General features: G+C 35.4%; 1 protein-coding gene across 1 annotated transcript in view; it reads right to left on the bottom strand.

Annotated features, from left to right (window-relative positions):
* Lrfn5 (leucine rich repeat and fibronectin type III domain containing 5) overlaps positions 1–22,407 on the bottom strand; it is a 97,044-nt gene that overhangs the window by 7,624 nt on the left and 67,013 nt on the right. The window contains exon 2 of the mRNA XM_038338130.1: positions 521–1,925. Coding sequence (XP_038194058.1) covers positions 521–1,905 — 1,385 coding nt within the window. The 5' untranslated portion in view covers positions 1,906–1,925. The remainder of the gene's footprint in view (positions 1–520; positions 1,926–22,407) is intronic.

Consider the following 22,407-nt stretch of genomic DNA (forward strand, 5'->3'; position numbering starts at 1 on the left):
CCCACCTTATTGATAAGACTTGACTCCATAGGCTTGTTTCCAAAATTGAAACTCACCCTCAAAAGTCGAAGATTTGCCACCACTGAGGATATTCAAAATAGTATGCCGAAGGTTCTAAAGATAATTCCAAAACTGCTTTGAGCAGTGGCAGCATCATTGGGGTAATGGGATAGCCTCCCACCGTGACTTCCTTGAAGGAAAGAATACTCATGTGGATGTGTAAATTCTGGTATGTTTTTGAAATGTTAAATTATCTGTCTTATTGTCTGAGAGTCACATCCCTCATGTGAGGTTAAAAAAAAGAAGCATAATATTAAATATAAATGTGTACTGTTTAAAATAATGTCAATCACAATAATTCACCATTTCATATATTACATTATGCAATATAAAGTCAAAATTGCTGCAATTACAGCACAGAATAGTGCTGTCAATTTAGAAACAGAACAAAGCAGTAGTGCTTTCTAAACCCTGTATTATCATGGTCAGCAATGATCCAACATAGCTATATTTTTCTTACCTGTAAACAAGGGTGTCATCATAAGTACCATTGTATTGGATCTGAAACATACGGATTCCTGGAATATTTCTTTGAAAATTAAATTTAAGTAGCGCTGTTGACGAAGTTGCTTCTGCTACCACAATTTTGTCTTGACTCATTTTAGTATCACCATTGCTACTGCTAGCATTTGAACCTGACTTAGTAGACGTGGAGATATCTGAAGAGCCAGGATCAGGCTCATGGATATGATTGGTACTGTTCAGTAGGTGAGGGAGTTTAATTATGTGAAGATCCACGGTTTGTGTTGCTTCCCCTGCAGGATTGGAAGCAATACAGGTAAAAGCACCTGTATCTTTTACAGTTGTTATAAGGATGTCAAGTGTTCCGTTATCATACACCAGAGATCTTGTTGCGTTTGAAATAAGCTTCCCTTCAGGAGAAATCCAGTGAATTGCAGGTTCAGGGTCCCCTCTAGCTTTGCACCTCAGTGTTGCCCTTTGACCCTCCAGGACTCTCATCTCATGTGTATGCCGAGTTATGAGTGGAGGCTCACACAAAAACTCTTCCTCGGGAATTGACCAGAAATAGCGGCCAGTTAACAGTGGAGGAGAAGCACAGGTCTCAAGGTCATCCTCTCTGGACAACCGCCTCAGCCACAACAACTCACAATTGCAATGCAAGGGGTTTCCACCAAAACTCAATGCAAAAGTCGATGGGCTTATGATTCCTGAGGTGGCCAGCACCTGCGCTCGCTGAAAGAGAGGGTCAGGGGGCAGCTTTTGCAATTTGTTTGATGTTACATCTAGCCGAGTCATCTTGTGCAAGTGGGAGAACGTTCCCTTAGGAATGTTGTCAATCATGTTGTGATCCAAACTAAGAGTATGCAAGCTCACCATCTTCTCTACAGCATCCCAGGGAATCGTTTCTAGATTGTTATAGGACAGGTCCAGCTCTTCAAGAGCGAAAACATCATCAAACGCTGTGGAAGAAATTAAAGTCAGCTGATTGTTGTTTAGGATCAGATGATGGAGATTGGAAAGCCCGCTGAACATGTCGTTTGTAATCTTAGTCAATCTGTTGCTATTCAAATGCAATGCTCTCAAATTTCGTAGATCGGCAAAAGCATGGGGTGTAATAAAACTTATTGTATTCCTGGATAGAGTCAGGTCCACCAAGCTGGTCATATTGGCAAAATCTTTCCTTTTGATATTGGTAACAAAATTGTCTGCCAGTCGTAATTCCACAGTTCTTCTGTCAATGTTTGGTGGAACAAAGAGAAGCCCTTTCTTGGCACAAAGGGTTGCAAGATTAGGAGACAAAATCTGACAGACACAACGCTTTGGACAGATCTGAGCTCGCACAGCTATGCCAATGAGAAACAGGTAAAAAAGGAATTTTTCCATTGTAGATTAGGTTTAAGAGCCTGCAGAAAAGAAACAAAAAGATATAAAGGACAGTTTAAAATCCAGTTGTTTTGTATATTTACTACCCACACTAGGATGGTTTATATTGATGGGAATGGAGAAACAGTAGTATTGGTTTAGATAGCAAATGAGTTTTAAGTATACCTTCTCTAGTAGAATCTGTGGTAGGCACTTAGAATAATTTAACTCTTCACAGGATTTGAGAATAAATGGGAGAAAGTGTCAAAAGATTACTATCATTCTGCAAAGTAAGGGCCATTTTAAAAATGTGTTCAAGATACTTCAAAAAGATATATACAAATTCAAAGAAAACCCCAACCAACCAAACAAAGCAAAAAACAAAAAAGCAAACAAACAAAAGAACAATAACAACAACAAACCTTGGGATTTGTGCCTGTAATAGATCTAAGGGACAGGAAAGATAAACATTCAGAAAAAAAAATCTGAATTCTGAAAACCCTTTACTCCACAAGTGAGTTCAAACATATGAGCGTATTCACTTCCTGGTTGATGCACAAGGGCAGTGTAAGGTTTGCTATTGAATTTTTCTGTGGCGATCACTTAAAGGAGATTATTGGTTACATTATATTCATTATTAGAAACTGCATTACACTGTTGAACCTTGACATTCTGGCCAGAAAACAGGATCTTCTTCTCAAAAGTAAGGAGACTGTAAATTAATCACAAAATCTCCAACTCCATACACTATAAAATATTTGATGAGCTATGAATATAGACTTTTAAAAACTATTTGAAAAAATAATTATTAATATACCAAACACTGAATCCAAAAATATGACATTATCTTTCCCTTCACATTTTTACCTTGAATGTATGGCATGAAAGTAATCATGAAAAGTAAAAATAGCAATAAAATTGTGATTATAATTTCTCATAATTTAATATAACAGAAGAAAAATTCGGGATATCACCCAAATTTTAGTGGAGTGTAAATAAGATATGTAGATTTTTCTAGACACATCACATATTTTTTCCAAAAAGTATTATGTCATAATATTTTCAATATATGTATTATTAAATGTGAATATAATTACTAACAATTACTATTCTCAAGTGATAAAGCCTTCCTTTCTTGATAATTACTAATACTGAATCATCCTTCCACGGGGCAAAAAAAGTGCAAGAATAGAAAAAAAGAAAGAAAAAAAAGAACCCACAATTTTCAGACTCCCAGTCATGATGCATGCAGCTATAATAAGTGAAGTAGCAGACTTAAAAAGTGAAGTCTGATCTTTCTAGAAGACATTATCGAAAACCACAGCATGAGGGAAATAAAGCATGAGGCTCATGAACAGCCTAGCAGAGGGAGGGGTCAAATAAAGAGCTTCTGATCGATATACAGCCTGTGTCAGGGGCAGACATGTAGGATCTTGCAAAGTGCATCATAAGAGGTTGCTAGAGAAGTAAACAAAAATCAAGTGATGGGTGGAACAATACAAAAAACACAAAGACAAGCATAATTGGAGTTCAGAAGAAGACAGGAAGGCAGCAATACAATATAGGTAAGCCATTTTCTAAAGGTTTCTTTAAAAAAAAATAACATTCAGTCTGAACTGAACATAAAGAAGCCATACAAAGAAATTTCATAATCTAGTGGCAAATCATCTGAGTGGAGAGGACCTTAAAATCCTTCCTAGAAATGAAGACGTGTAGTAATATATTACATAATGTAAAGTGAACAAAATAACAATACTGTTTATTCAGTGAGCCATCAACATGAATAAAGGATGAGGAAGAATGAGAATGTCTCAAAGGGGCTGTAATATAAAGGGAAACATTTTAAATTGGGCAAAGTAATGTCTTTGTAAAACAAGAAAATAAAGAAAATCATCACCAAAGAAGCAAATAGATTTTTTGCCAACAAACAAGAAAATTAGCTGTGAGAAAATAAGCTGGATATTCTCTTCAGAATGGAGGAAAGCTTTGTCTAGTTTTGGAAACTTAAATCCTTATAAAGTGAGTGGAGAACCACAGATAAGAAACCTTTCTGGGTAAGAACAAAAGTATCATTGTGATATATATGAATAATGGATGTATTTTTTAAAGTGACAAGAAACCATTATTGCCTCCCTGACTATCAAGAGTTGGAAAGCTCACTTTAAGATAATAGCATCATAATATGACCATTATAGAAAAACAAAGTAATTTAAGTCTTGTGATTTAAAGAAATAGTCTATTTGGATTCCTATGGTAGAGTAGATGCATACCTCAGAGTGAAAACACAATTAAATCCTATCAATTTAGTATGAACTATAAAAATCTAGATAAGGAAAAAAGACCACATGTAAAGAGAACACATGTGAGAGCACACAGAGCAAGTTACATATTAGAAAAATAGAAAAGAGATCAAAGTATGTTTTTAGAAAGTACTGTAGAATTAATAAAAAACTTGCCACTGAAAACTGCAACATAACAGGATTTCTAATAAAGGGAACAAGAGAGGAAATATAAAGATATACTACAAGCATTTGAAAGACAATGGCACTTAATAAGTTCTATAATGCCAATAATTGTTATACCTTAAAGAAAATACAAATTCAAAGTAAAATACAATATGCTTAGATAATGCCCCTGAAAAATATCACATTCTAGAAGCAAGCTGTATTCAAGAAACCACAAAATTGTTCTAGGTCAAAATGATAATCAGTGCAGTCAAGAATCATAATTTAAACATATAGCATGTTATATATGATCATATAGGGAGATAGAGTCTTGTAGGGGGCTGTACTCATGGGGCGATCTATGAATATTTGTAGAAGTTGCACAGAAACTCCCCATGCACTTATTGCCACTTTTGAGAACACTGATGAAAAGTGCGTACAATGGTACACAGTAGTTTAATAAGAAATGAGGAATGATTTTTAAAGAACTAGTTCCTTAGTTCCTTTCTATATCGAACTTAAATTTTGCTTCCCATTTCATAGCATGACCTTTTGTTGTAGCAAGTAACAACGTAGACAAGACACTGAAATTTTGATTGTTTAAAAGTCAGAGTAAATTCAGAATAGACATGAAAAATCTCTAACCATTGTCTCTAATTTCTGTCTAACATTTCCAAGCATCAATAAAAATGAATTGTGTTAATGAGTATCCTAATGTTATTAGCTGAAGGTGAACACTACACTTAGGTTTCAAAATTGATAAGGGATCCTATGAGGAAGCGCTTTCATCTACTTATCAAGCACCACGACTAATAATTAATAAATTTTATCATTACACCTAGAGATAACCATTTGGAGAAATAAAATGGGGACCTCATTACGTCTGCATTTCTGTAATAATCATTTTAAAAATTATAAACTTTACAACACACTGATGTTTAATCTAGGCAAACAAAATTTACAAACATTTGTCTCTTGCTCTCTAGAAATAGCAGAATCTAAATTGCACAAAGCGGTTTTGCTAAGAATTTTAGAAGGGATGTAGCACTTCAAGTAGGGACATCATTGTAGCACTTTGGATAATTTCTGCACATCTCTGCATTACAAGTCCTTTCAAGAAAATTCTTCTCAGACACAGTTACTCACATATAATCAAAGAAGAAAATGCCACATACACTGCAAAATGATTTTTCTTACAACTCTCTGCTTGCGGTTGTTATAAACACATGCTGAAGAGCTAGTGTTTATTTGGCAACTAGAGTGAGACTTCAAAGTAAATTCAGATTTTATAAGCAACACAGATTATAATATATTTACTGGAGAAACCAATATGGCAGCAGTTAAGCTGCTGATTTCCCATTCAGCTGCTTGACTCCTTTCAGGAGCGTTCTAATGTGCCAGCTAGTGTAGGATTGTTCAGGTTGCTACCCAGAGGCAAAAAACATGATGTCCACTGACGCTGATGACTCACTGCAGGAGAAATTGAAGTGTTTAAAATCCTGACGAGAGTATTTTATTCAGTGAAACAGAATTAGCTGTTTAATGTTAAACACTCTTTTTGGTTTTCTACCTACTTATTTTTACTTAAAGAACTTAAAATGTATTTATTTGCTTACATTAATGTTTGTGGGTCTGTGTGAGTGAGTGCCTGTGGCGGGCATTAAAGAGCATTGATTCCTGGATGTTGTTTATGCTTAACCTCCTTACACTGGTGCTAAGAACCAAACTTAGGTACTTTGTAAGGCAAAGTGCCCATAACAACTGAAATAGCTCTTCCTACCAAACACAAATAATTATAACCACTGTCTCCATAAATGGCATACCAAAGATGTTATGAGTATACCTGTCACACCTAGGTGTCAAAATCCAACATACAAATGGTCTCCTGATGCTCAATTGTTTGAAATTATCATATTGGAAATGAATAGTTAAAATCCATCAAAACATTCCTGCAATGCTAAGCAAATTGAACCCTAGAAAAGTAACATCTTTATAAGAAAAAAACACAATTAAAACAAAAGGAGGAAAAGAAAAATTTCTGACTTAACGTACCTTTTGATATATAAATTTGGATTGTTCAATAGGTCCTTGAATTTTAGTACCCCATTATATGATATTCTCATGACTGATTAATGTGAACATACATTTTACCATAATATATCCACATAAGCAAATTATTGTAGATGTGCATTATGAAAAACTGGATAATCATAAAAATAAAATAATAAAACCATAGTTATCATTTATTGACCACAACATGAAAAGGTGATCTATTTGAAAATGAGGAATCTTAAGTTGACATGAGGATAGTAAAAAAAAGTCAAATTTGTCCAAAGGAGTTTGTTATGTTCTGTCTGACCTCACATCAATGAGAATTTGCTTTCTAAAGCATTTTTTCATATAGTATACTTTTATCACCTACTACCCTCTCCCCAACTCTCCCAAGGTCTTCCTTACCATCCTACTCGTACAATTTTATGTTCTCTCTCCACTCCCCATCTCAAAAGCAAAAATCAAGACAATTAAACAAATAAAACCCAATAAGACAAAAATTACCAAAATGAAACAAACAACATAAAAATAAAGTGGAATCTTCTTTATGTTGGCCAACGATTTCCGAGTACTAGACCTATAAAACAGTGTGTTTAATATAGCCACTGACACTCCTTTGAGAAAAATTAATTTTCCCTTTCTCCATTGGATGCCAATTGCAAAGAAATTCTTGTTTAGGGGTGGAACTTTGTGTCTCCTTCTCCTTCCCAGTTTTGTCTGGCTGGAACCTGTCCAGATCCTGTGCATGCTGTTATAGTCTCTGTGAATTCATATGTGCACCGGTCTTGTGGTATCTGGATGGCACTGTTTCCTTGGAATCAGCTGCCATCTCTAGTTCTTAAAAATATTTCTACCTCTTCTTTTGCATTGACCCCTGAATGTAATGAAGACATTCCATTTAAGACTTAGTGGTCCAAAATCAGTCACTCTTTATGCATTGTCCAGTTACGGGTATCTGTGTTGATTATCATCTACTGCAAGAATAATCCTGTCTTAGAAGGATTGGGTGATGCTCTTGTCCATGACCTTAAGAATCATTATTACTCTGCTCCTTCAGCAGAATAATAGGAATTTCCTTAGGTCCACAAGCTGCCTAATCTCAAGTTCGTTGCCTATTTAGCAGTGTCAGATATTGCTTCAATCTTATAGAATGGATCTCAAATGAATTCCAAAAAGGGATTTGTTACTTTTATGTTTGTGCTATTTTATTAGTTTATCTTACAGGCAGTTCACTCTTGTAGGTCCCAGAGTTTGTAGCTGGGTTTTATTGCTAATTACTTTTCTCTTCTGGTAGCTTGAAGAGTTCCTTCAAATGGTTTTTAATCCTCATGTGATGACACATAAAATATATACTTTTCATTTCAAAAATAAACTCAAACGTAGATATATTAATTCACTCCAGGTAATATAAGTAAACAAAGAAGAGGTGAACAAATTGTAAGCTTTTTAAAAAATTGAGGACACAGCTAGAATGTTAGGTTATGAATATAATCTGTAACGTGAAAGAGGATACTGATTTTTATGATTTAAAATTTTAACATAATTGATTCAGAGAATTTCAGATCTCTATGTATATTGTATTTATGATGGAATTGAAAACTACTTGGATAGCAACACAAATTGTATGTTTAAATACCATCTATGATTTTCCTTTACAAGATATTTCTGTGTCTCGCCAAATGGTCCTATCCTAAATCCTATGTATTCCTTAAAAAACACATTGATTTGCTAATAAAACAATACTGGTTTCTGTACCAAAACACCCATCACTGTTCTCTCAGTCGTGGGATCAGATGTCCCCTGTTTTCGCTTGGAACTTTGTCCCTCACTGTGAATTTATAATTTCATCAGAAATATATCAATCTTGAGAAAAACCACCAGTAACTGAGATGAACGCATTTCCTCACAGAAAATTGTCTGTGGAAAGGGCAGCCTAGTACAGAAGAATTTAAGATTCCCAACAGTGCTGTGACATCAGTAATTTAGAATAGTAACAGCAGTCAGCTGGAACAGGTTTCAAGTGTTTCCTTCAATTTAATTTCTGTGAACTGCAAGTTCTGCACATGGATTTTTCAGAAATAAGTGAAGTGTTTTGTAAAGGAGTTGATGTGTGTAGAAAAAGAAAATTATACCTAAAATTTGTAGTAATTAAGCCAGTAATGTCTCAGCATAAAAAATCTGGTGAGAAAATAAATAGTTACATAATTTGATAGTACTTTATATATGACAATGCATTTCCCAATTTATAGATTTTAAGTTTTATAGTGAGGTAAGGGAACATCATATTATTTTTCTTATATAAAAAATGGCATGTGGGGAAAATTGTGGATGATGGTGAAGGAAGAGAAAGCTTCCTTGTAAAATGGTCACAGGTGGGTGGTCTTCAGATGTAGAACTGTTGGTCTGTAGGATCTTAAGAGAACACATATTTTTCTGCGATATTAGCAGATACTCTCTCCCCACACATGTGAAACATTTTTTCAATAACCAGTGCCTGTCAGGAAGCAACAGAATCAAAAGAACTTGGATTCTTTCTCATAGAATGATGTATTTTCTGAATCTGTGTGAAGAACTAAACATTTTTAGATTTCTAAGATTACAACTCATACTTAATAAAAGAGTTTCTTTTTCTATTGCATTTCTACACAAGAAAATTAGTTACCAGTGGACACAAGATGCAGGAAGATACATCATAAAGCAGTGTGCAAAAATGTATTTCAATTAAATTGCCATGCAATGCATTTGTGTCATTTCAAGTTGTGAGAATGTAGAAGTTTAATTCATAGATGTCACCTTGGTTAAGACAACTTGAGAGGGTATAAAATGTTAAAAATTTTAATAAAAGGTATAGATAAAGGGGACTCTAATATTTGTGTGACATTGTATTTTTGAAAAATGAAGAGACTGACTTCTAAATATTCACATATAATTGATAATTACTTAGAGTAATGAGTTTTATATATAACTATAGTCAGTTTTATTATTAGTTAATATATTTATTATCTTAATTTTTATTATTAATTAATACATATTTATATTTCCAAAGGTGCATATAAATTAAAACACAATGTTGTATATAATTAACACAATTGCATGTTATTTACATTTTTCAAAGAAAAGCTACAATAAGAAATAATCTGAATATAATACTCTACCAGTTGTCTCCTTACCAGTATACAAATTTGTGCAACTAGTCACACACCAAAGTACCCTGCTCAGATCAAATCAAGCTGGATGAGAACTGAGAAAGTAACTGGTTTTAGTAAAATCATAAATCATATTTAAGAAGCAAATAAGAAATGGCTGTTTTCCTAAACCCCGAATAAAACTCTAAGTAGCTAGAGATATGCTTTCAGCTTGGCAAAAGAAGAGGATTTGTCTCAGAGCTGAACCGAGTAGCAAGGCTTACACAGTGTGACCTAATGCACGACAGTGTCTCATGACCAGAAGCCCAGGCCAGTGCCCACAGTTTGTGTCCCTTGAGAAGCAATATCCAGGTATCATCAGGATTGCAATTGCAAACTCTTCTCCAACCTCAGGGAGAAAAGAACTCGATAAACGCATGGATCGCCACAGCACTGTGACACTTTGAAGTTCAATTCTAGGTCATGTGATGACAGTCACACCAGAGAAGGGACAACATTGTACACAGGCAAGGGATCAGAAACAAAGACTTTGAATGTCCACTCATACCAAGTGGGGATTGTGTTTCATTTTCAGGCCCATGTTTCATCAGCCTAATTTCAGTCTTAGAGTGGACCTACAGCTTACGCCTTCCAAAAACTATATAGGAAATTGTGTATACAAATCTCAAATTAGCACTCTGCTTCCCTTCATACCTCTCACAGTTTTGATAACAAAGGATGGTGTGAGTGTCTGCTCACTTGGGGGGTAGAACTTAGTATAGCGCCTTTGCTTTAGGACACTGTGGTAGGCTGTCGAAATCTTAAACTGAATACAATCTTGTATTCCCCCTGCTCAGGCCCATGAAAAACAAAACAAACAAACAAACAAAAACAGAAAAGCTTATGTATTGCTAAAGAGATGTGGTTCTTAGATTTTCCTTTCCAGAATCACCTGAGACTGATTGCAATGAAATTGGCCACGTGACTCTAATCAACAAGCGCCAAGAGCCTTGTGGTTCTTTGTCCTAGCTCAGAGTTTTGTTGGTCTGGCCAAACTATGAACTGATTGCATAGAGCAGTATTGCATGTTTGTACCTACTGGTAGCTATGGGAAAGACCTAAGAATCCGAAGCTGGTACTTCAGCAATTCTTCTGCCCAACATTAGAAATCCATGTGCCTGACCGTAATACCGGTGAACGTGGACAAGGCATGAGAACGCACTGGCGCCAGGAGAGGTTTGCAGGGATGGACAGCCCTCTTTAGTTATCCATTCTTTTCATGTGAAACAACACCTCAACTGCAGACTTTAAACAGACATGCACTTGGATTACCCTCTAGTGTAGGACTGGTGTTAACATACCTTGAAGAATCATTATAAACTTGGACTTAGGGTGCCATCTAGTGCCAAATTAAGTGATGTGACTATAGACTTAGCAGTCAGATAAGAATTTCTGGAAAGATGGGTAGATCAAAAGTAACATTAAGATTTAAATAAATATTGAACTTTTCCTATCCAAATAATGCTGCATACCCATAATTGTCAAGAATGGAGAGGGAACCATGGTCTTACCTAATGGTCCAACAGATAAACCAGGAAAACGATACAATCAGCCAGCACTCATAAATCAGAAAAAAATTATTTACTCTTTTAAGAGATTCAATGAACTTATAGAAATCAGGAATTATTCACCATTTTAACTAGGAAAGTTAACAGAAAGATGAAAGTAGTTCTAGGAATCAAGCCAAATCCTTGAACCAAAAATACAGTAAATAAGGTTGAAAACATTATAGAAGATATCAGTAGCAGAATGGTTATTTCCAGCAATATCCGTTTATTTAATAATGTCCTATTTTCAATTTAAAAAGCTATGTAATGAATGTTCCATCATGGAAATGTATCACTTTTTGATTATCCCTTCATCGACTGATGGGCTTGCATGTTGTTTACATATTCTGGATAGTATGAGTGGAGTAACAATAAATATGGATGAGGATACATATTCATAGAAAGACATAGAGTCCTTTGGGCTTGTTCTCAAGAGTTTTCGTGGTCCCACGTCTGTCTTGTGGGAAGCCTCCATACAGTTTCAATAGCGGCACCATTAATTTTGTACTCGCCCGCGTTGAATAATTTCCCCCCTGCATCTATGCTAGCATTTATCAGCATTCGTTGTTCTGAGCTTAGCCAATCTGATTGATATAAAATAAATCCTCATAGCTTTTCTTGTCACCTTTATCCGTGCCAAGAACCTACAAAAAAAGCCTAAGACAAGTCAATATACCATAGAAAAGCACCTGCTATTATTAGTCTAAGTGGACATAGTACTAAATTGATTCCCAATGACCCATCATTACACCTACTGATTATTGCAACTCCCATTCCTTATCCGAGAAGCTTCAATAGATAATGAATTTCAACAAGATTCATGGCTGATAAAAGTGCAGAAGACAAGAAACTGTGGATTATTCTGTCCTAAATGGGACATTTACATTACTTCTCTTCCTTCGAAATCTCAGGGATCAGTGAGAAAGAGGATGCAAAAAGACTCTAAGAGCCAGAGGTGGAGGATGACTATAAGGAATCAAGGTTTATGAGACACAGCAGGGCAGTTGCACCTAAGGACTCAAAGTGGTTGTGACAGTCTGACAAGACCAAAGCAAGCTCAGCTCAGGCAAAACAAGATCCTCACATGGAGAGGAAAGGTGTGCAGAGTATACCCCCCTAGCTTAGGAGCTATTGGTAATCGGTAGCTTCTGGGAGGGGAGTTATTTTTCTTTAAGGGTGTGGTCCCCACTAGGTCCATGTAAGTTCCCATTCAAGGCTACACATCCAAGTGTTTAGGGGCAGCACAAATTGGAGTTGAAAGCCAATTAATGAGACACAAAGAAGTGTGAATAGGTTAGGCTGAGGGATGAATATGTCCAAAATACATAGCATGAAATTCTCAAAGGGCAGGTAAAAACTGTCCCTATCCCCACCCCCGCCAAACAGATAAAAACATTGAAATTAGAAGCTAAACATAAGATGATGTGTGCAATTGTGAGCTACCTGATGGTGACCTAGGAAATGAACTTGGGTTCTCTGTAGGAACATTATTCTTTTTATAAATATATTTCTCTTTTAAAAAGTATTTATTTACTTATTTATTATGTATACAGTGTTCAGCCTGCTTGTATGCCCACGGTCTCAAAAAGGGCATCAGATCTCATTACAGATGGTTGTGAGCCACCATGTGGTTGCTAGTAATTGAACTCACGACCCCGGGAATAGCAGCCAGTGCTCTTAACTACTGTGCCATCTCTCTAGACTACAACATTATCCTTAACTTCTAATCATCTCTCCATATCCAAAGTTTTCAACACAAAGAAATAATGGTTGGGAAGACAGGTGTGATGTGCATGTAAAAATCATATGGAACCCACTTAAAAAACAGTTTTCAAAATTTCAACTAAATGGAATTTAATATTTATAATAGTAAATTAAGATTCTACTTTATCATATCAATTAATAACACATCAAATTAGTTCTTTACCTACTTTTATGAAATTCTCATAATGAAATTACTGAGCATTTCTGATGTCCTGTTATACATCAAGCCCCAATTTCCCTCTGATGGTAAGGATTTCTTCAAATTATGGTCTCTTGGTGATGTAGGCTTTGTTGTGCTGTTGCCAAAACAACTATAGAAGGACAGTTTCAGAGTAAAACAGAAAGATGTCAATCCTGAAGACATTGTATGAGAGAATTCAGATAATTAGAAATATAGAAATTCTGTGGAAGAATAAAAGTAGCTAAAGCTGTAGCTTGGTAAATCTTAGGTGCTGTAGTAGTCTACATACTTCCAAGTGAAACTAGCTGACTAAAATGGACCCACTAAAGTGATAATTTTTTTTAAAAAATGGGTTTGAGTAGGAAAGAAAGATGCTCACTCCTCAAAGGAACCAGTGGAATTACTGATGGTTTAACTACTAAATATGTGTGTGGGCAGAAAGTTCCGGCAGCACGCCTACAGAAATATTTTGACAAACTAATACCATATGGAAGCTCTCATAGCACTGATGGGAATGTGTTAACCCCCCCTTCTCTCTCTCTCTCTCTCTCTCTCTCTCTCTCTCTCTCTCTCTCTCTCTCTCTCTCCCTCTCTCTCTCTCTCTCTCTCTCTCTCTCTCTCTCTCTCTCTCTCTCTCTCTGTCTCTCTCTCTCTCTTACTCTCCATTTCCCTCTCCCTTTCTCTCTCCAAACTCTTAAATATTAAGGACATAAAGAACATATGAGCATGTAGAAGATAATGCTGTATTTGGGGTAAGGTACTTTTTTTCTTGGAAAAAAAAGGCTTTCAGTAAAATATGTATGATTTGTATATGTCTGGGACTAAAACTCAAACTTTTGTGTCCTTGAAATCCAACAGTACTCTAACCAAGGATGGAAATTAAGAGTAAGAGAGAAGCCGGGCGGTGGTGGCGCACGCCTTTAATCCCAGCACTCGGGAGGCAGAGGCAGGCGGATCTCTGTGAGTTCGAGGCCAGCCTGGTCTACAAGAGCTAGTTCCAGGACAGGCTCCAAAGCTACAGAGAAACCCTGTCTCGAAAAACAAAAACAAAAAAAAAAAAAACAAAAAAAAACAAAAAAAAAAAAAAAGAGTAAGAGAGAGATTTATTTGCCCAGCATGCACTTATGCACTTGAGCCCTTACTTAAACTGCTTACCAAGGATGGATGCAGTACCAGTGACAACTGACAGCTGCATCCTCACGGTCAAGGTTAGGGTGGAGTCTGCTGCTTCTCTTGGTAAAATTTTAGTGAAGCTGTGACATATTTATTTATGAATCACAAAGTAGTTGAAGCCAGACATGGACTTAGTGAGAAAGCAAATAACCATGAACTTTTTACAAATATAAGTCCACATGTACACCTATTGTGTGCATGTGTGAGTGTGTATCTGTGTCTGTGTGTGTAAACAAAGATATGTGAGCACAGAAAAGTGCTGGTTTCCATTCCTAAATCCATGCTCCACTTTTCCAGCTGCATGGATTGCTGTTCCCAGCATATTTATTCTCTGCTTTCTTTGGGAGATAGATAAAGTCATGCAAACCATTACCTCCAACAATGTGCAAAAAAATGTTGAGAACTTCAGAGAAGGCTTGAAGAAAGATAATAGAGACATGAGACATTCCGTCTATCCTTTCTCTGTTAGATATGATCCCTGAAACATTAGCAGCCACCTTGGACATGAAGGTGACCTTGAGGATCAAAGTTAGGTGGAGGCCTGATGAAGGCTATTTCTATTTACTTCTCTTCTTCTTTCCTTTGTTCCTTCTTTTATTCCTTCTTACCGAGTTTATATACATAGCCCAGGCTGGCCTAAAATCCCAACCTATTTGGCTTAATGTCCTGAATAAAAAGGTTGAAGATGTATTTCCCACCTGGCTAGAAAAAGAAGCATTTCAGTTTGTTGGGGGGTTGTTCTAGCAACCTGAATTTTCTCGAAAATTATTTAAATTATTATTTTGAAAAATGCCTTCTACTCGCATACAAGCTAGTACAAATTGAATATCAGAATGATTTCAAAAGTATTAGAACACAAAATATAAATAATTATAGATTATAATGAATACACAATGTACAATTCTATACAGTTACAGAATCTCCAATATGTATGTAAAAAAGCATATTTTCAAAAAATGTTCAAAAGTTAAAAATAATTAAATTTCTTTCAGACTAACTTTTTGGTGTTAGCTTTAAGTAATAAAAGTAAAAATTGTGTACTAATTGACAATATTTTGACAGTTATTGCTCTGGGCTACAATTCAATTGAAAAACAAAAAAACGAATGTTTTATGATATTGAAATGAGTAAGCATACTAAGCATATACCCTCGGGCACTTTTTGATAGTAAGTTAGGAAATCCATTTGTTATTTTAGCTAAGGAAAGAAAGTTTTATAAAAAATTACTCATTAGCCGGGCGGTGGTGGGGCACGCCTTTAATCCCAGCACTAGGGAGGCAGAGGCGGGGGATCTCTGAGTTCGAGGCCATCTGGTCTACAAGAGCTAGTTCCAGGACAGGCTCTAGAAACTACAGGAAACCCTGTCTCGAAAAACCAAAAAAAAAAAAAAAAAAACAAAAAACTCATTGTTTCAAGAACCTATATTTTCTGACTGTGGGAAAGTAGGGTTAAAGAGAGGAAAAAGATTTCTAATTTCATAAAAAATTATACAGGATACTCAAAAGAGCTGGTTGGCTTAATTAAATTAGGCTTTTTTAAATCAATAGAATGAAATTAATTAATATATACAAATGATTAGAGCCTCTTAGAAGTTGCTGAGTTTGGTTGGGCTGCAGTATTTTCAAGGAATGTGTACCGTTTAAGGGATAGATAAAGACACAATTAGTCACTGACTAATATGAAGTCACTGGGAGTGCAAACTCTGAAGGACAGGAAGGACATGGGTGGCTTTCAGGCAACAAAATGGTTGCTTTACGTTTCTTGGCTGCTTCTGTTATATAAACTTGGAAGCATCTTCACAGTTATTTGTTATTGCATAAAGTAATGGCCACTTTTAAGTAAATGACTGTTTTTTACTTGTCAAGTACCAAGGCTCCTGAGAGTTTGATTTTTAAATGAGAGAAATCTAATACCCATTATTTATCTCTAGGGATTAGAAAACAGAGCCAGACACTTTATCCCTTATAAGTCATGTTCCCAATTTTCATCTTGTTCCAAATTCTGTAAATCATTGACTTATAAATAAGAAAGCAAAAGCCCAGCTTTTCAGTCTCAAACCCCAGCATACACAGCCTAGATGTTTATTAAAAATGTAGCTCTCAAGTGAATGACAGCCCAATTAATGTTGGAATATATCTTGCAAAAAGTCACTATAATAAAAATATGAAGAAAATATATTGTGTTAGATGTAATTACGTGTTTTTATCATTCCACTCTCTAGTGTCTAATCTTCTCCTATTGGATTGCATGGTGCAATCCGCTCTGATAAATACATCAAAAGTAGAAGAATTTTACAGAGCCAAGAGAAACCATTAATTTGACCTTGAATATGCATATAGTTACCCTGAGGGTATTATATATCAGTGAAGGCCTTTAAAAGAGGGCTCAAGCTTTCCCTGGTCTTAGACAGCACAGAACAGAATTTCTCTGTTCCCACTGCTAATTTTCAATATACTAATGTGAGGAAATAAATTTTTCTAATAATTAGAGGAGGCTTGGAAATCAGTTTGCACCAATTCAAGTGCTCAGAAAATTCAACTAGTCCAACACTCTTCTTGCAATTTAGCGTAGAAACCCCACTAGCTTGTGCTTAGAGTATCAATCTACAAGAACTTTCAGATAATATAGAGAGACAGGGTAAGCTACCAAATTTATGCTAATTTGACATAAATAGAAAACTTACATAAAGTATTTAAACAAAAAGAGATTTGTCATATTCTTTTTCACTATCATCATAAGTGTAAGAAATGCATGTATGTGCCCAAGCATGTTTGTTTGTATCAGCTACACAAAAGTTAATATTACGTTGCTGCTTCATAGATTTTTTTTTTGCTTTTTACAAGAATATTTAGATTCTCTTTTAATTTGATGAAATGGGAATGGGAATACTTTCAAATATTGCATGAAGTTAGCATTATGAAGACTATCTACTTAATTTCTAAGAAACAAAAGACCCCATTATGACTATGAACTTAAATATCAATGATAATTTTAATTGGATAGCTTTTTCTGTTGATGAAATTAGAGAATTTAAAACAAGCTTGTTATTATGCACAGGAGACATGAGACATTTTTATCAGTAGCGTTATTTGTAAGGACCTCAAGCTAGAAACAGACAGATAATCTACTCAAAGCAGATAGAAGGAAGGCATAAGTTGGCAAATTGAACAATATTTTTATAAGGAAATACTATAACAGTAAATCATCAGCCTCTATCCCTTAATGAAGAGTTACTAGCAGGTGATATTTGTGGGAAGAAGAGGAAGGATTCATTAGATGCTGGGCAACTTGATACAATCACTGTACTCTCATGCATGGCCCCGATACAGGCTTGTAGTGGCACCTCTGGTTGGACTTAGTGGGTTATCACAAAAAGAAAAAGAAGAAATAAAATGGAAAGTGGGCCGGGCGGTGGTGGCGCACGCCTTTAATCCCAGCACTCGGGAGGCAGAGGCAGGCGGATCTCTGTGAGTTCGAGACCAGCCTGGTCTACAAGAGCTAGTTCCAGGACAGGCTCCAAAGCCACAGAGAAACCCTGTCTCGAAAAACCAAAAAAAAAAAAAAAAAAAAAAAAAAAAAAAAAAAAATGGAAAGTGGGATCTATTATAGATGATACTGGAGAAATTGGAGAAGGAAATGGTGTTGGGTATATTTGTCTTTAATTTTATACAAAAATAAAAATCTCAAAAGTACAAAATCATAATTGAAAAGATTATAACACAACCTTTGAGTAAAAATAATTCAAATGATTATTGTAAAAGTTCAAATGATATATATTTCCAAAGGAATTGGTAGTTTATCAATCTTGCATGTAGTCTCTTATTGGGTTATTGTGGTATTCAGTTGGTGAGATGCTTTATGTGGACAATATCTAAATAATTACTTATTGTAGCACTTAAGTATATATACTATATATGTAAATACATACTTTTTCCAATAAACTATGTATGCCATGAAATGTTTTAATTTATAAATTTTCAAAACTTTCAAGTATCTTATTGCTGTAGGAATTAATACCACCAGTAGCCTTTAAGTTAGTCACCTGCTTGGGTGTGGCCTCTTATACTATATATGCCAATGTAAAGTGTGAGTCCAACCTCTCTTCTGGCTACGGGATTCATTTGCTGTTCCCCATATGAGCAGAGGATTGTGATCTGTGAGTCTACCCCTAAATAAATAACCTTTTATTATACTCAATTCTGAGCTAGTGTGGGATTTATATTTTAGCATCCTTCTTCACCTGGCCCAATGTGGAGCCTGACTCCATACCTACTGGGTAGATTGGCTTAAAGACCTAGGTCCACAGCCCAGAAAGTCTTCCGCCACCGCAACAACTTGGCTTGCTTTTACCTAAGTGGTTTTTTGTAGAACCACTTCCACAGCAAAGCTTACTGCATGCAGTGATTTGGAAATTTTCCAAGTGCGATGCCCCCACTTCTACTGCCGCATTTCCTGCAACAGCTTCCAGTTTATGCTTCCTGCCCATGAGTTCTGAGCTTTTTGCTCCATGTACAGAATTGATTTAATTGCTTTTAATTTGGCAATCAAAGCATATTTCTCAATATTTAACCTGCAGTAAGGTGAGAAAGCCAAAGCTGCTCAGGACTCTTCCTGGCACCAGGTTGCACAGCTACTCGATACTCTGCATTTTAAATGAGCTATACAAACACTATACCTTAATCAATGTACATATAACATATTTATATAAGAAAATTGACATTAAATTTGTATCAATAAACCAAGATCCATACCAATTAAAATTATTCATCTCTATAGCATACCACCCTTTAAATGTAAACAAACAATTATAAACAATATTTGGGAATATGGGCGTAGTCCTATCAGGTTTTACCTGGATGTATTTACCCAGGTTGGTGCCAATTGTTGCAGGGGGCCACTTGTTTGAACCCGCTGTGCAGAATCAAAATAATCACACAGACTGTATCAATTAAAACACTGCTTGTCCCATTAGCTCTAGCTTCTTATTTAATAACTCATATTAATTTAACCCATTTCTATTAATCTGTAAATCACCATGTGGCAGTGGCTTACCAGCAGAGATTTGGCATGTCTGACTTGGCGACTTCATGGTGTCTCTCTCTGACTCTGCCTTTTTCCTCCTAGAATTCCATTTAGTTTTCCCTGCTTAGCTCTGTTTCCCTACAGCTCTGCTCTAGGCCCAAAGCAGTTCCTTTATTAACCAATGAAAGCAACACATAGACAGAAGGACCTCCTACACCAAATGAGGCTTTACCTCTTGCTGGTGGGAAAACTCGGTAGATTTTAAAAGTTTCTAATTTTAAAAGATTTTAAAAGTTGGACCAGTTTTTGAAGGTCAGGGTGTACAGCTGAGGGTTGGCACTGTGAAAGACTAGGAGTAGCCCTTGGTAAAGCAGCAACCTCAGTTATAGTAAAAAGCCCCAAAACGGAAGGGGTATTGGAGAAAAGTTGAGGCTTAATACCATGTGCCCAGACCAGAGTCTTTGAAGACAACCCAGGAATGACTATTGGTGAGGGTCAAACATGGTTTTGCAAAGGAGACCAGAGCATTTTGGAGATGTCACTATAAGACTACAATAAAGGACAATGACAGGTATGGCGTGTAGCTGGACTGTAAATGTGCCCTGTTTCTTCCTGTTTGAAATAAGAAGCAAAGAATCTACATCTAATTTTACACTTTGGAGTTTTGGCGAGAGTTGGAATGCAAGTTTCAGTTCAACCAGAGCTATCTAGTGAAACTGTGCCTAAAACAAACAAAGATACATATTTCCCCTTCTCCTGGGAACAAAGTCTCAACCTTCACATTCTATTTCTGTTGCTGTCTCCTTGATGCCATAACTGATATTCCGACGATGTGTAAATTCTATTTCCTTACCTTCCTAGACACAGTTTAAGAGATATTTACTGGAGAATTTGAGAAATTACACAATATTTGTTTCTAACCATCTGTACTCTTAAAAAGTTGGGATTAAACAAGGAAAATTTGTAAGTGTTGTTTTTTTTTAATCACTATATTCAGAGTATGTTTAACATTTTGAATACAATAATAAATTATTAAAAATGACATCACTTCACTATACATGTAGAAGAATTTGAAATAAAAAGCATAATGTTACCAAATAATGGTAATTTGGGCATCAAATGAATATTACATATACTGCTAGAGCAGACCAACAAAGACAGTAGTTACATGGTACTCTTTCTACTTTACAGATTTATTTACCTCTTTGAAAATAAAATCAATGTCACCTGTCATGATTCTGTTTAAAAAGAACAGTATAATTAAATTATTTCATACAGTAAATTATAATCCCCATTAATGATGCTGTATTTACACAAAGCTATGGGGCACTTGATATTCTAAAATCTTTCCCTTTTGATTTATTAACTTAAGAAGAATAGGAAAATCCACTTGATAAATTATGAAAGCAAAGAGATCACAGGGGGTCCTTCTATAGGACTTTGAACACAGTGAGTGAAAGCTCATTACACTTAATCATTATCGGTTATGGGAAAGGGTGTAAGGGTGTAGCTTGGTGGTAGAGTATATGCACCGCATGCATAATGTCCAGGCTCCATCTCTAGTCACCTCTAGAAGTTCATTAAAAAACTTTCGGAGGATTTTCAGAATACTTACATTATCCATTAGGAGAGCTAGAAAAGTTTACTGCCTCATCATGTCAGTTATTCAAATTTTCATCATAAAGTGAGTTAGAAACAATGTATTCAAGGGTCACACACTCCCTATGGAATCCTTCTTCTAGTAATGTCCCTGTGAAAACTTTAGTTCTTTGAAGGAAAGGATGATATGTTTATTAAAATTATATCTCCATACCTGTTGCAATGTGTGATGGTAAACATGTTCCAGAATTGTGTGTCTGATGTATAGAATTAAATTGCATATTTAGTATCTGAATTTTGATAATATTTTTATAGGAGATTACTTTTAGTAAGTTATGATAAAAATATGAGATTTATAGTACCTTCATGACCACTTACCACATTCCTTTTCTGAAATATCACATATGTTTGACTTTCACTTATAATAAAAGGAAGGTTCAATTTTAATATCTCCATTTGATACTTTATCTGAAGAGAAATTCCCTTATGAACAGAATGGAATATTTGGACATATGTAGACAGATTGGCAAAATATGGGACAAAAGAGAAGGGTTTATGTCTGACCTATTACTAATGGAAAACAGTTTCTAACTTTTATTTCCCAGGTCACTGTATTCTATAAAAACATCTATACTGATGTACACATTCAAAAAAATTTAAAAAAGATTGTTGATTATATCCTTAGAAGAAGAATGTTTTTACACTGTGAATATCTGTTATATTTAACCTTTGGATTGATACAGGTGAAAATAAATTTTATTTTAACATTTATAGGAATGATTTTCAGGTTGCTAGCAGTAGACAAGAGTTTTCTCAGAAAGCAAGGATCATTTTTCGAGCAACATTTTTTTAAAGTGGAAATTTGTATAGAATGCTAAAGTGGTTAGAATAATTTGCTAGAATGCAGTAGATACTCCATTCAAAACTTATCTAATACATAGTTATAAACCCACAAAGAACCATTGTCCTAATGTGCTGTCCATAACTTACAGTGAAAAAGGCAAGAAGATGGAATATTATTCCAATATATTATTGGTATTAAAAGATATAGTCTCTGCTATAGTGAAGTATGACATACTATCTGTTTCCAAATATATATTTTGCCATCCTACTGCTTCTAAATCTTCTGCATCACCCAGATTATTGCAGAGTAAATCAAGACATAACTTGATATTCAAAACTCTTGAAAACATGCCCCTGGGGTTTTGTATAAATCATATCACACTGTATACATTTACTTTAATATGCATCAGTGTTAGTACTTCCAATCATGTGTTTCCTGACTGCCAACTCCATCTAGAATGCCTTTTGTAAAAGTTTATCCATCAAAATCCCATTCACTCTAGGAGTGCTGGTGAAATGTATTCTCCATGAAACATTTTCATGGTCATTGGGTTTAAACACAGAATATTTGAGACTTTATAGAATTGTATCAATCTTTCATCTGTCCAGTTTAACTAAGTTATGTGCTATTGTATTTTGTTGTGTGGAGAGCCCCGGCAATTCCTGCTATAGATAGATATGAATGTACATTACTCAAAAGCTTTTGCTTCACT

Source organism: Arvicola amphibius, chromosome 7, assembly GCF_903992535.2.
Source record: "Arvicola amphibius chromosome 7, mArvAmp1.2, whole genome shotgun sequence".
Lineage (NCBI taxonomy): Eukaryota > Metazoa > Chordata > Mammalia > Rodentia > Cricetidae > Arvicola > Arvicola amphibius.